The 17,558-nt window shown below is 49.3% G+C and overlaps 1 protein-coding gene across 1 annotated transcript in view; it reads left to right on the top strand.

Annotated features, from left to right (window-relative positions):
• Positions 1-9,310, top strand: part of AHNAK (AHNAK nucleoprotein) — a 31,703-nt gene extending 22,393 nt beyond the window's left edge. Inside the window, 3 exon segments of the mRNA XM_031653640.1 lie at positions 1-3,491; positions 3,493-4,741; positions 4,744-9,310. Coding sequence (XP_031509500.1) covers positions 1-3,491; positions 3,493-4,741; positions 4,744-8,468 — 8,465 coding nt within the window. The 3' untranslated portion in view covers positions 8,469-9,310.
• Positions 9,311-17,558: the final 8,248 nt, after the last annotated feature.

The raw sequence follows: 17,558 nt of genomic DNA, 5'->3' as shown, positions 1-17,558 counted from the left end.
TTAAAGGTCCTGTTCATGATGCTGAGATAGTCAACATCAGCCTCAAGATTCCCATGCCTGACATTGATCTTCACCTGAAAGGCCCCAAGGTGAAGGGTGATGTGGATGTGTCTCTGCCCAAAGTGGAAGGTGACGTGAAAGTTCCTGATGTGGATATTAAAGGCCCCAAAGTGGACATTGATGCCCCAGATGTGGACGTTCAAGGCCCAGACTGGCACCTGAAGATGCCTAAGATAAAAATGCCGAAGATCAGCATGCCTGGCTTCAAAGGAGAAGGTCCAGAAGTGGATGTGAACCTGCCCAGGCTGGACTATCGACATCCCAGGACCCAAGGTGACATTGATGTTCCAGATGTGAATATTGAAGGTCCAGATGCGAAACTGAAGGGCCCTAAATTCAAGATGCCAGAGATGAACATCAAAGCTCCTAAAATATCAATGCCTGATTTAGACCTCAATCTTAAAGGCCCTAAGATGAAAGGAGAGGTGGATGTTTCACTTCCAAATGTAGAAGGTGATTTGAAAGGACCTGCTCTTGACATAAAAGGCCCAAAGATAGATGTAGATGCTCCAGATACTGACATTCATGGCCCAGATGCCAAATTAAAAGGTCCAAAACTGAAGATGCCTGACATGCATGTAAACATGCCTAAGATCTCCATGCCAGAAATTGACTTGAATTTGAAAGGCTCAAAGCTTAAAGGAGATGTCGATGTCTCTGGGCCCAAGTTGGAAGGTGACATTAAAGCTCCCGGTTTGGATATAAAGGGCCCAGAAGTGGACGTTTCTGGTCCTAAGCTTAATATTGAAGGCAAGTCAAAGAAATCTCGTTTTAAGCTTCCCAAATTTAATTTTTCAGGCTCCAAAGTTCAGACACCTGAGGTGGATGTCAAAGGTAAAAAGCCAGATATTGACATAACAGGTCCAAAAGTTGATATTAATGCTCCTGATGTCGAGGTCCAAGGAAAAGTGAAAGGATCCAAGTTTAAAATGCCTTTCCTGAGTATTTCATCTCCCAAAGTTTCTGTGCCTGATGTGGAGCTAAATTTGAAAGGTCCTAAAGTCAAAGGAGACTTAGATGTTGCAGGTCCCAATTTAGAGGGTGACTTGAAAGGCCCCAAAGTGGATATTAAGGCACCAGAAGTCAATCTAAATGCACCTGAGGTGGATGTTCATGGTCCAGACTGGAATCTGAAAATGCCCAAGATGAAAATGCCCAAATTCAGTGTGCCTGGCTTAAAAGCAGAAGGGCCAGATGTAGCTTTGGATCTGCCAAAAGGAGACATCAACATAGAGGGCCCAAGTATGAACATTGAGGGCCCAGAACTCAATGTGGAAGGTCCAGAGGGAGGCTTGAAAGGCCCCAAATTCAAGATGCCTGACATGAATGTCAAAGCTCCCAAGATCTCCATGCCTGACCTTGACTTCAACTTGAAGGGCCCCAAGGTGAAAGGTGATGTGGATGTTTCTCTTCCCAAACTTGAAGGGGATCTGAAAGGGCCAGAGGTTGATATCAAAGGCCCTAAAGTGGACATCAGTGCCCCAGATGTGGATGTTCATGGTCCAGACTGGCATCTGAAGATGCCCAAAGTGAAAATGCCCAAGTTCAGCATGCCTGGCTTCAAAGGAGAGGGCCCAGAAGTGGATGTGAACCTGCCCAAGGCTGACCTTGACGTCTCAGGACCCAAGGTGGACATTGATGTTCCAGATGTGAATATTGAAGGTCCGGATGCAAAGCTGAAGGGCCCCAAGTTCAAGATGCCAGAGATGAACATCAAAGCCCCCAAGATCTCCATGCCTGACTTTGACCTGAACTTGAAGGGACCGAAAATGAAGGGCGATGTGGATGTTTCCCTTCCTAAAGTGGAAGGTGACCTCAAGGGCCCAGAAGTTGACATCAAGGGCCCCAAAGTGGACATTGACACTCCTGACATTAACGTTGAAGGCCCAGAGGGTAAATTGAAGGGACCCAAATTTAAGGTACCAGAGATGCATCTGAAGTCTCCCAAAATATCGATGCCTGACATTGATTTAAACCTGAAGGGCCCCAAGGTGAAGGGCGATGTGGACGTTTCTCTGCCCAAAGTGGAAGGCGACCTTAAGGGCCCTGAAGTTGACATCAAAGGCCCCAAAGTGGACATTAATGCTCCGGATGTGGATGTTCAAGGCCCAGACTGGCACCTGAAGATGCCCAAGGTGAAAATGCCCAAGTTCAGCAGCACCTGGTTTTCAAAGGGAGAGGGGCCAGCCCCAGATGTGGATGTGAACCTGCCCAAGGCTGACATTGATGTCTCAGGCCCCAAGGTGGACATTGATGTTCCAGATGTGAATATCGAAGGGCCAGAGGGAAAGTTGAAAGGGCCTAAGTTCAAGATGCCTGAAATGAACATCAAAGCCCCCAAGATCTCCATGCCTGACATTGATCTTCACCTGAAAGGCCCCAAGGTGAAGAGTGACGTGGATGTGTCTCTGCCCAAAGTGGAAGGTGATGTGAAAGTTCCTGACGTGGATATTAAAGGCCCCAAAGTGGATATTAATGCCCCAGATGTGGACGTTCAAGGCCCAGACTGGCACCTGAAGATGCCTAAGATAAAAATGCCGAAGATCAGCATGCCTGGCTTCAAAGGAGAAGGTCCAGAAGTGGATGTGAACCTGCCCAAGGCTGACATTGACGTCTCAGGGCCCAAGGTGGACATTGATGTTCCAGATGTGAATATTGAGAAGGTCCGAATCACGAGGAAACTGAAGGGCCCTAAATTCAAGATGCCAGAGATGAACATCAAAGCCCCCAAGATCTCCATGCCTGATTTTGATTTGCATTTGAAAGGCCCTAAGGTGAAAGGAGATGTGGATGTTTCTCTGCCTAAGATGGAAGGTGATCTAAAGGCCCCTGAAGTTGACATCAAGGGCCCCAAAGTGGACATTGATGCCCCAGATGTGGATGTTCATGGTCCAGACTGGCACCTGAAGATGCCCAAGGTGAAAATGCCCAAATTCAGCATGCCAGGATTTAAAGGAGAGGGCCCAGAAGTGGATGTGAACCTGCCCAAAGCTGACATTGATGTCTCAGGACCCAAAGTGGACATTGACACTCCTGATATTGACATTCATGGTCCAGAAGGGAAACTGAAGGGCCCCAAATTTAAAATGCCTGACCTGCACCTCAAGGCACCAAAGATCTCTATGCCGGAAGTTGACCTGAATCTGAAAGGTCCAAAGGTGAAGGGTGATGTGGATGTTTCTCTGCCCAAAGTGGAAGGTGACTTCAAGGGCCCCGAAGTTGACATCAAGGGCCCCAAAGTGGACGTTGATGTCCCAGATGTGGATGTTCAAGGCCCAGACTGGCACCTAAAAATGCCCAAAGTGAAAATGCCCAAGTTCAGCATGCCTGGTTTTAAAGGAGAGGGCCCAGAAGTGGATGTGAACCTGCCCAAGGCTGACCTTGATGTCTCAGGACCCAAGGTGGACATTGATGTTCCAGATGTGAATATCAGAAGGTCAGATCTGAGAAACTGAAGAGCCCTATAAGTTCAAGATGCTGAGAGATGAACATCAAAGCCCCAAGATCTCCATGCCTGACTTTGGTTTGCATCTGAAAGGTCCCAAGGTGAAGGGCGATGTGGATGTTTCCCTTCCTAAAGTGGAAGGCGACCTCAAGGGCCCAGAAGTTGACATCAAGGAGGCCCCCAAAGTGGACATCGGCAGCCCTGATGTGATTCAAGGCCCAGACTGGCACCTGAAGATGCCCAAGGTGAAAATGCCCAAGTTCAGCATGCCAGGATTCAAAGGGGAGGGCCCAGATGTGGATGTGAACCTGCCCAAGGCTGATATTGACATCTCTGCCCCCAAAGTGGACATTGATGACCCTGATGTCAGTATTGAAGGTCCAGATGCAAAACTGAAGGGCCCAAAGTTCAAGATGCCAGAGATGAACATCAAGGCCCCGAAGATCTCCATGCCTGACCTTGACTTTAACTTGAAGGGCCCCAAAGTGAAGGGTGATGTGGGTGTCTCTCTACCCAAAGTGGAAGGTGATCTCAAGGGCCCTGAAATTGACATAAAAGGCCCCAGTTTGGACATGGACACCCCTGATGTCAATATTGAAGGTCCGGAAGGAAAACTGAAGGGGCCCAAATTTAAGATGCCTGAGATGAACATCAAAGCCCCCAAGATCTCCATGCCTGACTTTGACTTGCATCTGAAAGGTCCAAAAGCAAAGGGTGATGTGGATGTTTCACTACCTAAGCTGGAAGGTGATCTGAAAGGGCCAGAGGTAGACATCGAAGGTCCTGAAGGGAAGCTCAAAGGTCCCAAGTTTAAGATGCCTGATATTCATTTCAAAACCCCACAAATCTCCATGAGTGACATTGATTTGAATTTGAAAGGACCTAAGATAAAAGGAGATATGGACATTTCCGTTCCTAAACTGGAAGGAGATCTGAAAGGTCCCCAAGTGGATGTCAAAGGCCCTAAAGTGGACATTGACACTCCTGATATTGACATTCATGGTCCAGAAGGGAAACTGAAGGGCCCCAAATTTAAAATGCCTGACCTGCACCTCAAGGCACCGAAGATCTCTATGCCGGAAGTTGACCTGAATCTGAAAGGTCCAAAGGTGAAGGGCGATGTGGACATTTCTCTGCCCAAAGTGGAAGGCGACCTCAAGGGCCCCGAAGTTGACATCAAGGGCCCCAAAGTGGACGTTGATGTCCCAGATGTGGATGTTCAAGGCCCAGGGCAGCACCTAAAATGCCCAAAGTGAAAATGCCCAAGTTCAGCATGCCTGGCTTCAAAGGAGAGGGCCCGGAAGTGGATGTGAACCTGCCCAAGGCTGACTTTGACATCTCAGGACCCAAGGTGGACATTGATGTTCCAGATGTGAATATCGAAGGTCCAGATGCGAAACTAAAGGGCCCCAAGTTCAAGATGCCAGAGATGAACATCAAAGCCCCCAAGATCTCCATGCCTGACTTTGACTTAAACCTGAAAGGCCCCAAAGTGAAGGGCGATGTGGATGTTTCCCTTCCTAAAGTGGAAGGCGACCTCAAGGGCCCAGAAGTTGACATCAAGGGCCCCAAAGTGGACATCGACGCCCCTGATGTGGATGTTCAAGGCCCAGATTGGCACCTGAAGATGCCCAAGGTGAAAATGCCCAAATTCAGCATGTCCGGCTTCAAAGGAGAAGGCCCAGATGTGGATGTAAATCTGCCCAAGGCCGACATCGATGTCTCGGGACCCAAGGTGGACATTGATGTTCCAGATGTGAATATCGAAGGTCCAGATGCAAAACTGAAGGGCCCCAAGTTCAAGATGCCTGAAATTAATATCAAAGCTCCCAAGAGCTCCATACCTGATGTTGACCTAGATTTGAAAGGACCCAAAGTAAAAGGAGAGTATGATGTGTCCGTCCCTAAGGTTGAAGGGACTTTGAAAGGCCCAGAAGTAGACCTTAAAGGTCCAAACCTGGATTTCGAAGGCCCCAATGCCAAACTCAGTGGCCCATCTTTGAAGATGCCATCACTGGAGATATCTGCTCCTAAAGTAACTGCTCCTGATGTTGATTTGCATCTCAAGGCACCAAAAATTGGATTTTCAGGTCCGAAGTTAGAAGGTGGTGAAGTGGACCTCAAGGGACCCAAAGTTGAAGCTCCAAGCTTAGATGTACACATGGACAGCCCAGATATTAACATTGAAGGGCCAGATGTTAAAATCCCCAAATTTAAGAAACCCAAGTTTGGATTTGGGGCAAAAAGTCCCAAAGCTGACATCAAGTCACCTTCACTAGATGTCACTGTTCCTGAGGCAGAGCTGAACCTTGAGACTCCTGAAATTAGTGTTGGTGGCAAGGGGAAGAAAAGTAAGTTTAAAATGCCTAAAATTCATATGAGTGGTCCTAAAATTAAGGCCAAAAAACAGGGATTTGACCTGAGTGTTCCTGGGGCTGAAATTGATGCCAGTCTCAAGGCTCCCGATGTAGATGTCAACATCGCAGGGCCGGACGCCTCACTCAAAGTCGATGTGAAGTCGCCGAAAACCAAGAAAACGATGTTTGGAAAAATGTACTTCCCAGATGTAGAGTTTGACATTAAATCACCTAAATTTAAAGCTGAGGCTTCTCTCCCTAGCCCCAAATTGGAGGGTGAACTCCAGGCACCTGATCTGGAACTTTCTTCACCAGGGATTCACGTCGAAGGTCCTGACATCAAGGCGAAGGCTCCCAAGGTCAAGATGCCAGGTGTGGACATCTCAGTTCCAAAAATAGAGGGTGACCTGAAAGGCCTCAAAGTGCAGGCAAACTTGGATGCACCTGACGTCAACATCGAAGGCCCAGATGCTAAAGTCAAAACACCTTCCTTCGGCGTTTCTGCCCCTCAAGTCTCCATCCCTGATGTGAATGTGAACTTGAAAGGACCAAAGATAAAGGGTGATGTCCCCAGCATGGGACTGGAAGGACCAGATGTAGATCTGCAAGGTCCAGAAGCAAAAATTAAGTTCCCCAAGTTTTCCATGCCCAAGATCGGCATCCCTGGTGTGAAAATGGAGGGTGGGGGAGCCGACGTCCATGCTCAGCTACCCTCTCTTGAAGGAGACTTGAGAGGACCAGATGTTAAGCTCGAAGGGCCCAATGTTTCTCTAAAGGGGCCGGGAGTAGACTTGCCTTCAGTGAACCTCTCTATGCCAAAAGTCTCTGGGCCTGACCTTGATCTGAACTTGAAAGGACCAAGTTTGAAGGGAGACCTGGATGCATCTGTTCCCAGCATGAAGGTGCATGCCCCAGGGCTCGACCTCAGCGGGGTCGGTGGCAAAGTGCAGGTGGGAGGAGACAGTGTGAAAGTGCCAGGGATCGATGCCACAACAAAGCTTAACGTTGGGGCACCAGATGTGACACTGAGGGGACCAAGCCTGCAGGGAGACCTGGCTGTCTCTGGTGACATCAAATGCCCTAAAGTATCCGTAGGAGCTCCTGATCTAAGCTTGGAGGCATCCGAAGGCAGCATTAAACTTCCCAAAATGAAGCTGCCCCAATTTGGCGTCTCTGCTCCAGGGTCCGACTTGCACGTTAATGCCAAGGGGCCACAGGTTTCTGGAGAACTGAAGGGGCCAGGTGTGGATGTGAACTTGAAAGGGCCTCAGATTTCAGCACCGAATGTGGACTTTAACTTGGAAGGACCAAAAGTGAAAGGGAGCCTTGGGGCCACTGGTGAGATCAAAGGCCCCACTGTTGGAGGAGGTGTTCCAGGCATCAGTGTTCAAGGCCTAGAAGGAAACCTCCAGATGCCTGGAATTAAGTCCTCTGGATGTGATGTGAACCTGCCAGGTGTGAATGTGAAACTCCCAGCTGGGCAGATTTCTGGTCCTGAAATCAAAGGTGGTCTGAAAGGTTCAGAAGTAGGTTTCCACGGGCCTGCTCCCGATATCAGTGTGAAGGGGCCTTCCTTTAATACGACATCTCCTGAGTCAGATTTTGCCATCAACTTGAAGGGCCCAAAAATCAAAGGAGGGGTGGATGTTTCAGGGGGTGTCAGTGCCCCAGACATCAGCCTCGGTGAAGGGCATGTGAGTGTTAAAGGTTCCGGGGGTGAGTGGAAGGGACCCCAGGTCTCCTCTGCTCTCAACTTGGACACATCTAAGTTTGCTGGGGGCCTTCATTTCTCAGGACCAAAGGTGGAAGGAGGTGTGAAAGGAGGTCACATTGGACTCCAGGCTCCTGGGCTGAGTATGTCTGGGCCTCAAGGTCACTTGGAAAGTGGATCTGGAAAAGTAACATTCCCTAAAATGAAGATCCCCAAATTTACCTTCTCTGGCCGTGAGCTGGTTGGCAGAGAAGTGGGGGTGGATGTTCACTTCCCTAAAGCAGAGGCCAGTGTCCAAGCTGGTGCTGGAGACGGCGAGTGGGAAGAGTCTGAAGTCAAACTGAAAAAGTCCAAAATCAAAATGCCCAAGTTTAATTTTTCCAAACCTAAAGGGAAAGGTGGTGTCACTGGCTCCCCAGAAGCATCCATTTCTGGGTCCAAAGGTGACCTGAAAAGTTCAAAGGCCAGCCTGGGCTCTCTGGAAGGAGAGGCAGACGCCGAAGCCTCTTCACCAAAAGGCAAATTCTCCTTATTTAAAAGTAAGAAGCCACGGCACCGCTCAAATTCATTCAGTGATGAAAGAGAGTTCTCTGGACCTTCCACCCCGACGGGGACTCTGGAGTTTGAAGGTGGGGAGGTGTCACTGGAAGGCGGGAAAGTTAAAGGGAAACACGGGAAGCTGAAATTCGGTACCTTTGGTGGATTGGGGTCAAAGAGCAAAGGTCATTATGAGGTGACTGGGAGTGATGATGAGACAGGCAAGTTACAGGGGAGTGGGGTGTCCCTGGCCTCTAAGAAGTCCCGACTGTCTTCCTCTTCTAGCAATGACAGTGGGAATAAGGTTGGCATCCAGCTTCCTGAGGTGGAGCTGTCAGTTTCCACAAAGAAAGAGTAGCAGGCCTTTGTATGTGTGTACATATATATATATATAACAAAACATCAGCCTTGGGTGTGTTCCTACATAAACTCCAAAGGGAAACACACCGACCGCCTCAGCAATCATGCAAAGATCTTGCCTGGCCCGGTGGCAAGCGCTGAAAAACTGACCGCCTGTAGGCCCCTGGAACTATACAGATAGGTAAAGAGTTCCAAGTTCGTCCAGCCCATGTGCAAAGTCAACAGTATTTGCCTTAAGATTTCATATATATATATATATTTTTTGCATTGACTGCTGAGAGCTCCTGTTTACTACGCAAGCTTTTGTGTTTATTATCCTCATTTTTACTGAACGTTGTTAGTTTTGGGGTAATGGAAACCCACTTCTTCATTGTAATGACTCTGGGGGCTTTTGTTAGTAAGGGTGGGTGGGGTGATGGGTTGCAGACGGAGGTCAGGTCTTCCTCTTTTCTGAGACTGGATCTGTTTAAACAGCAAACACCCACAGATGGCCCAGAGGTGGCGGCAGTCAGAGTGTGTGGGTGTTTTTAGGGTTCTTTAGCGTTGCTTCTTTCACCCAGGGGTGGTGGTCCCAGCCAGTTTGGTGCTGACGGTGAGAGGAAATTAGAACCTGTTTGCAAATTGTCCAACCCACCCCCTCAACATGAGGGGCTTCCATTTTCTGTGTTTCGTAAGGGAAATGTTTCCTTCAGGCCGCCATGTTCCTGATATTAGTTCTGATTTCTTTTTAACCAATGTTATCATGATTAAGAAAATTTCCAGCACTTTAATGGCCAATTAACTGAGAATGTAAGAAAATTGATGCTGTACAAGGCAAATAAAACTGTTTATTAACCTTGATGTCTCATGCCTTTGTATTCTGCGTTGCGGGCGCGTGAAACCTGGGGAAGTGGCACAGCCAGCTGTGACTGTTCACACCGGATCCATCTGGTGGCATTGCTAGTTTCATCAGTGACAAGGCAGTGATCTTCGGGAGCTAGTGGGAGAAAATCTTTGCTTCTTGATTCTCATGGTGAGGCTGGTTGTGCCATTGCTGAGAAATCAAGGGGAGGCTTGGCCTCAGGACCCACTCACCTACTTTGCATCCTCAGATATGAATATACAATTCATGTCTGAATTAGAACTGGTTCTTTTTTTTTTTTTTTTTTTTTTTGAGACGGAGTTTCGCTCTGTCGCCCAGGCTGGAGTGCAGTGGCCAGATCTCAGCTCACTACAAGCTCCGCCTCCCGGGTTCACGCCATTCTCCTGCCTCAGCCTCCCAAGTAGCTGGGACCGCAGGCGCCCGCCACCTTGCCCGGCTAGTTTTTTTGTACTTTTTAGTAGAGACGGGGTTTCACCATATTAACCAGGATGGTCTCGATCTCCTGACCTCGTGATCCGCCCGTCTCGGCCTCCCAAAGTGCTGGGATTACAGGCTTGAGCCACCGCGCCCGGCCTAGAACTGGTTCTAAATGGGTTACAGATGTGAACAGTTAAAAGGCCTCCTGGAATTACCGAAAGGGCTCTGCTTATGAATCACTGGTCTGCCATTTATCCCTGACACGGCTGCAGGTTTGCTGAGTGACTGCTGTCTCTCGGGCTGGGGTGCAGTGGCACAATCTCAGCTCATTGCAACCTCCTCCTCCTGGGTCCAAGCGATTTTCCTGTCTCAGCCTCCCAAGTAGCTGGGATTACAGGCACCTGCCTCTACGCCGGGCTAGTTTTTGTATTTACGGAGTTTCACCATGTTGGCCAGGCTGGTCTCAAGACTCTTGACCTCCAGTGATCCACCCGCCTCGGCCTCCCAAAGTGCTGAGATTACAGGCGTGAGTCACTGCGCCTGGCCAGGGTGCCAATCTTGTATAAGGTATCTTTGTGGTTCTTTCTAGTCCATTGGAAGGCTAAATATTATTAAAAATTCTTCTGACCAAAGTCCCCTTTTGATTTCCAGCTCTGTTGACAATATGCGGGGGTGGGGGGGGGGTGGTTCTAGTCACTGGCTCCTAATGTTGGTCATTGCTGGTCAGAGGGTGATGCCTTCTTGTACCTGGACCAAGCTTGTCTCCCTCGCCATTCCTGAGAGATGCCACATTTCTGCCAGTGGAGGCAGCTCTGCACCTCTCTGGATCCCCCCAGAACAGATATAAAATAGCTCCCACCCCATCCTTCCCTGTCTAGTATCAACTTGTCAGTGGGATCTCCTGCCAGTGCGGGCTCCACCTGTCCTTGCTTGGATTTCAGACATGCATTCCCCAGCTTCATCCATCCTCACCTCGGCCAGCAGAGCCAGTGTCCCTGGGGGTTTTAGAGCTCAAGGGTGGCCCCTGGTTTTGGAAAGAGAGAGGTTGGGAGGGAGGCCCTTGATACCCTGCTGCTTTTTAGATAACCGACCTACAGCTTCTTTTGTGAATTGGACAAGATGCTTAACCTGTTTGAGCCTCAGTTTCATCACCCTTCAAATTGGGATAGCAGCATTCATAGTGCCAGAGTTCGCCCAGGTATTTGGGTTATGCTGAAGTGTGCAGCATTCATGTGGCAGTCAGATACATACTTATGGAGAGCACGAGAGCTGGCGTGAACTCCTAGAGAGACAGGCATGAGCCCATCTTCTACAGAAACCCCCTGGTTGCACTGGGCCACACACAGACACTCCAGCCATAAGCATGCTCAGGCTCAATGGCGCACACAACTGCACACATCACGGTCTGTCCTAACAGGGCCTGGGGTTGTTCCCGGGATGCTGCTTTCACTCAACCAACCACAGCTGGAAACCCATCTGTTCCTTCCTCAACTCTGAAGCCAAGAGTGTGGGGCAGGTTGGATAATACTACTCAAAATAAATGCCAGGTATCTATGGAAAGTGAAATCTCGTAGCAGTCGAGTAAAGTCGTAAGCAATCGCGATGAAATCTCATGGCACAGTCACAGTAAGTAAGCAGCAGTAAACTAAGTCGTAATGATGAGTAAATCGTAACAAATCTGGTAAGTAAAACACCAGTAAAGTAAGTAAGCGGCAATTAAGTAAATCTCGTAGCAATTGAAGTAACTAAGCAACAGTAGGAGTAAAGTAAAACAGTAAAGTGAAGTAAGCGGCAATTAGGTAGATGGCTCGCAATGAAGTAAGAAATTAAGCGGCAATTGCGGTAGAAATAAACTTGTAATTGAGTAAATCGCTCGCAAATGTGGTGAAGGTGGCTGACGGTGGGGTAGGAGATGGGGCGGCAATTAGAATTGAGTGAAGTGACGGTGGGGTGAGTGAGGCGACGGTGGGGTGGGTGACGGTGGGGTGAGTGGGGCGACTAGAGGTGAAGTGGGTGGCGGTGGGGTGAGTGGGCTGACGGTGGGGTGAGTGGGCGGTGGGGTGAGTGGGTGACGGTGGGGTGCACTTGTGTACACAGCCAGGGAAGAATGCCCATTAGGATGCTGGAAAGTCCTCTGGGGAGAACTACCCAGGTTGTCCAATAATATATCAATTAAAAAAATTTTTTTTAGCTTGAGGAAGAAGTGATGCAGGCTAGTGGTGGCCCCAGTGTCCATTCAATAAATGTTTTCTGAGTCCCATGTGGCTAGATGTGGCCCAGTCCCACTGATCTCAGATTCCTCTTTCTGAGGATTTCCGCAGAGCAAGTGATGCGATGGGTGTGAAAAACTGGATGCCCTGGCCGGGCGTGGTGGGTCACGCCTGTAATCCCAGCACTTTGGGAGGCGGAGGCAGGCGGATCACGAGGTCAGGAGATTGAGACCATCCTGGCTAACACGGCCAAACCCCATGTCTACTAAAAATACAAAGAAAAAAAAAAAAAAAAATAGCCGGGCGTGGTGGTGGGTGTCTGTAGTCCCAGCTACTGGGGAGGCTGAGGCGGGAGAATGGTGTGAACCCCTAAATACTTCAGCATGTATGGACATTCTCTTATATAACTCCAATACAGGGCAGGTGCAGTGGCTCACGCCTGTAATTCCAGCACTTTGGGAGGCCAAGGTGGGCAGTTCTTGAGGTCAGGAAGTTCCAGACCAGCCAGGCCAACATAGTGAAACCCTGTCTCTACTAAAAATACAAAAAAATTAGCCGTGTGTGGTGGGTGCCTGTAATCCCAGCTACTCGGGAGGCTGAGGCAGGAGAATCACTTTAACCCGGGGGAGGCAGAGGTTGCAGTGAGCCGAGATTGCACCATTGCACTCCGGCCTGGGCAACAGAGTGAGACTCCATCTCAAACAAGCAAACCAACCAACCAAAAAACTCCAATACAATAATTAAATTTGCAAAACAAAACATTGACATATTATCTAATATGTAGTATATATTTACATTTCACCAATTGCCCCAGTAATTGTCTTTATAGTAACGTCTTTTTTTTTTTCTTTTTTTTGAGACAGTCTCTCTCTGTCCCCCAGGTTGGAGTGCAGTGGTGTGATCTCGGCTTACTGCAACCTCTACCTCCCAGGTTTAAGGGATTCTCATGCCTCAGCCTCTAGAGTAGCTGGGATTACAGGTGTGTGCCACCATACCCGGCTAATTTTTGTGTTTTTTTAGTAGCATGTTGGCCAGGCTGGTCTTGAACTCCTGGCCTCAAGGGACCTGCCTGCCTCAGTCTCCCAAAGTGCTGGGATTTGCGACCACCCCCGGCCACAATGTCTTTTTTTCTTCTTTGGGCTGCAATTGTTGATGACCTCACATGAGATTTAGTTGTCTTGGTCTCTTTCTTTCTTTCTTTTTTTTTTTTTTTTTGAGATGGAGTTTCACTCTTGTCGCCCAGGCTAGAGTGCAATGGCGCGATCCCAGCTCACCGCAACCTCCTCCTCCTGGGTTCAAGCGATTGTCCTGCCTCAGCCTCCTGAGTAGCTGGGATTACAGGCGACCGCCACCACGCCCAGCTAATTTTTTGTATTTTCAGTAGAGACAGGGTTCTATCATGTTGGCCAGGCTGGTCTCGAACTCCTGACCTCAAGTGATCCACCCGCCTTGGCCTCCCAAAGTGCTGGAATTACAGGTGTGAGCCACCGTGCCTGGCTTTTTATTTCTTTAATCTGGAATAGTTTCTCAGCTTTTTGTTGTCATGCATGGCATTGATATTTTTGAAGTGTGTGGGACCAGTTTTCTAGAAATGTCCCTCAATCTGGGTTTGTCTGATGATGTTTCCTCATAGTTGGGTTCAGGTTGTGAATTTTGGGGCAGGAATACCACACAAGTGATGCTGGGTCCTTTTTGGTGCCTCGTGTCAGGAGCCACATGATGGGTATGTTAATTTCAATTCTTTGGTTAAGTAGGAGATTGCCAAGTTTCTCCATAGTAACGTTTCCATGCCTCCTCGTTAGAATTAACAAGGAAACCCAAGTTTTCAAGAAAAAAGTCCAAGTTTGGGGAAGTTTATTTCACAAGCACACTTTCAGAGGTTGGTGGCACGCTTAGCCTTGGCGTGATCTTGGGCTGGGGGTTTTGAAAATGGAGTTCTGGCTTTGAGCTTTGCAGCACAGAGCAACTCTCTGTCCTTCCTCACGAGGACAAAGAATTCTGTGCATGAATGCCTGCCACGGGCCGGGAATGCCATGGGCTGTTTACCAGCCTCTGAATTGCCCCGTGGCGTCAGGCAGCCGCGCAAGTGCTTCCTAAGGCTGAAGGCGCCCAGCAGAGGCACTGCCATGGGCCACGGCAAATGTGTGGGGAACATTCTGCTGAGAAGGGCGGTTTCATTTCCCTTTAAATGCCTCTGTTATTTTCTACCACACGCTTGAGGCTTGGCCCTAACAGAAAAACTTCCCAGTAATGGGGCCAAGGATGAGAAAGGGTTACGAATGAAAAGACCTTCTCTTTGGACAGGGCGTTCTAGTCCACAGAATGCTTTATCTCTTGAGATCTCACACTGGGTTCTCAGCTCCGCCCATGCAAGCAGGCAGCTCTGGCATTTGCTGACTCTATCTTACAAACCAGAAAGGTGAGGCTCAGAGAAGCGAAGCGATTGGTCTCAACTCATAGAGTTGGGAAGAGGTGACCTGGCCAAAGTCTATCCAAGCTTTCTGATTAAAAAAAAATTTTTTTTTGTCTTCTCTGTGATGTCACTATTGTTTCCCTGAAGAAGCTGGGAATTTCTTTTCTGGGGGAATTTTAGGAAATAGAGGATGCCTCTTGAAATTTGCAGGGACTTGAACTTGGACTTTTTAACATTCTTGAAAGTAGTTATTAAAGTTATTATGGCTCAGCACAATGGCTTACTCCTGCAATCCCAATGCTTTGGGAGGCTGAGGCAGGAGGATCACTTGAGGCCAGGAATTCAAGGCTGCAGTGAGCTGTGATTGTGCTATTGCACTCCAGTCAGAGTGACAGAGCGAGACCCAGTCCCAAAAAACAAATTTAAAAACCCCAATTATTATGTGCAAAGCCCCTTGCTTCAATGAGCCTACCATCTAGTAGGGGAATAATAATAATAACAACTGTCAGTTCTGCTGTTTCCTAGCTATGTGACCTTGGGCAAGTTATCAAACCTCACTGTGCTGCAGTTTTGTTTTGTTTTGTTTTGTTTACTTGTTTGTTTTTTTTTTTTTTTGAGACGGAGTCTCATTCTGTCACCTAGGCTGGAGTGCAGTGGCGCCATCACGGCAACCTCTGCCTCCCGGATTCTCCTGCCTCAGCTTCCTCAGTAGCTGGGACTACAGGCGTGCCCACCATGCCCAGCTAATTTTTGTATTTTTAGTAGAGATGGGGTTTTGCCATGTTGGTTAGGCTGGTCTCAAACTCCCGATCTCAAGTCATCTGCCTGCCTTGGCCTCCCAAAGTGCTGGGATTACAGGCGTGAGCCCGCATCCCCAACCCTGTTTGTTTAATCTATAAAATAGGGATGATATGGTACTTCTCTCGCAGTTTTGTGGGGAGGATGATTTAAGTTAATGTGGTCAGCATACAGTAAATACTGTGTTAGCTATTCCTATGTATTTTTAGTTTGTGTGAGGCCTTGTGTATGTATTTTACATGCTTTCTCTCTTTTCATTTCCACAACAACCGCATGAGGTGGGCATGATGGTTCTCATTTAATAGACAAAGAAACTGAGGCTCAGAGAGGTTAAGCATGATGTCCAAGGTCACACAGCTAGCAAATAGCAGGGGTCTGTGCTGACTGAGAAGCCCATGCTTTTAATAGCCTTCTGCTTGCTCTGGTACCAGGAAGACTGTTAATAACAGTGTATAACTATTTCAAAGTTCGGAGAGGAGTGTGGGGAAGGCATTCCAGGCAGAAGGACGGGAATAAAAGTGTGGAAGTGGAGATGTGTGCGTGGGAGGTTTAGCAGGGTCAGGCCGGGGAGCAAGAGAAGGGGCACGAACTCAGAATGAAACCTGAGAGCCAGGCAGCTTGGCAGGTTTCAGGTCCAGCCCTGAAAGGAAAAGACTGGGACATACACCCATTTGCCCATTTTGGGGAGGAGGGGGTAGGGTTTAGGGTTCAGGCTCAGCCTCCTGGCTGCTGTCAGTCCCTCCCGAGGCTCTCCTGGGTCCTTCCTCTCCTGAGTCTTCACTCTTCCACTGTAATAATAAACAAGGGAGAAACTATGATTAAATCATTTGCATTGTAATGAGCCCCACCCACTGGCTCCAGACCACCCGGCCCACGCAGCCTGGAAGCCCCTCCAGCCCTGGCTAAGCCCATGGCCTCCTGCTGCCCTGCAGCTAGGAAAATACAGGCCAGGCCTGATGCACACCCCTCTGGCCAGCTGGGGCCCTGAGGGGCTGAGCCTCCTGCCTGGGGGAGAACCTGTAAATGCAAGGGGGCTGCAAGGAGGCATTTTGGGTGAAACAAAGTTGTTCCTGCCCCTGACAGTTTCCCCTGTATCTCTTCACCTGCCAGCCCTGCTTGGCTCCAGGGCGAGGCTGATTTTAGCCCGAAGTGAGAACTTGCCAACAATCCGTGGTGTGAGTAGAAGGATCTCAGTCTTCCTGACCTCCTGGGTTGGATGGAGCAGCTCCCCTGACCCCACAAACCCCAATACCCTCCCAAGGGGAAGGAACTCGGGCGTCCTCAAGCTCAGCTCAGACCACTTGCTCTTTTTTTTTAAAAAAATGTTTATTTATTTACTTATTATTATTTATTTATTTTTAGACAGGATCTCGCTCTGTTGCCCAGGGTGGAGTGCTGTGGCGTGATCATGGCTCACAGCAGCCTGGACATCCTGGGCTCAAGCCATCCTCCCACCTCAGCCTACCCTGTAGCTGGGACTACCCACGTGCGCTACCATGCCCAGCTCGTTGACCACCTCCCCACCTCCCGCCTTTTTTTTTTTTGTAGAGACGGGGGTCTTGCTGTGTTGCCCAGGCTGGTCTGGAATTCATGGGTTTAAGGGATCCTCCTGCCTCGGCCTGCGGAAGTGCTGGGATTACAGGCATGAGCCACTGCACTCGGCCTGGACCGCTTGCTCTTCGTTCCGGAGATTATGGGGAGCTGGAGAAGAAAGCAAGCAGAAAACTAAGGGGGAAAACATGAGAAACAATGGGCAGAGGCGGACAGTGTGGCCAGGGGTCTTGCTGGGGGGTGGATAGTGGGGCGAGGCGTGTTGGGGGAGGCAGCAGGGGAGGGGCAAAGCCCTAGGTCGAGGGGGAGGGAAGGGCGGCGGCTTGCAATGAGCAGCAGGGAGCGTTAAAGGGCGTGGAGAGGAAGGAAGAAAAAGAGGGAGAGGATTCACAGGGAGCAAGGACTGTGTCAAAGGTGACTTCGAGGGGACTTTAGCCCCGCTCCCTGTCTCCATAAATCCCTTCTAGCACTCCAAACAAACCTACAATCGAAGTAAAGCAGCGCGCTTTCAATATAGAGGCAAGTCCCTTGCTTCAACCAGAAACGGGATGATACCCGGTGAGCCCCCATCCAGCAAGCCGGGGGCACTCAGAATCAAGGGCATGAGACCCTGGTCTATAGCGAGCATCTGCGGCCACACCCCGCTGGCCGAATTGTCGATCGCCAGGCCATATTTGGGCCCCATGACCCATTGCTAGGCGGATTTTTGTCCCCTGGGGTTGCTGTGAGCCACGTGCCCGCAGACTGGGTTGGAGGCTTGGGACACAGAGGGGAGCAAAGAGGGGCCGAGCAGGGGGGAAAGAAGACCCTGGGGGAATGTCGGGAAGCTGCTGAGGC

This window comes from Papio anubis, chromosome 12 (genome assembly GCF_008728515.1).
Source record: "Papio anubis isolate 15944 chromosome 12, Panubis1.0, whole genome shotgun sequence".
NCBI lineage: Eukaryota > Metazoa > Chordata > Mammalia > Primates > Cercopithecidae > Papio > Papio anubis.
Note: the sequence above shows the minus strand (reverse complement) of the source record. Positions and strands in the feature narration are given on the sequence as shown.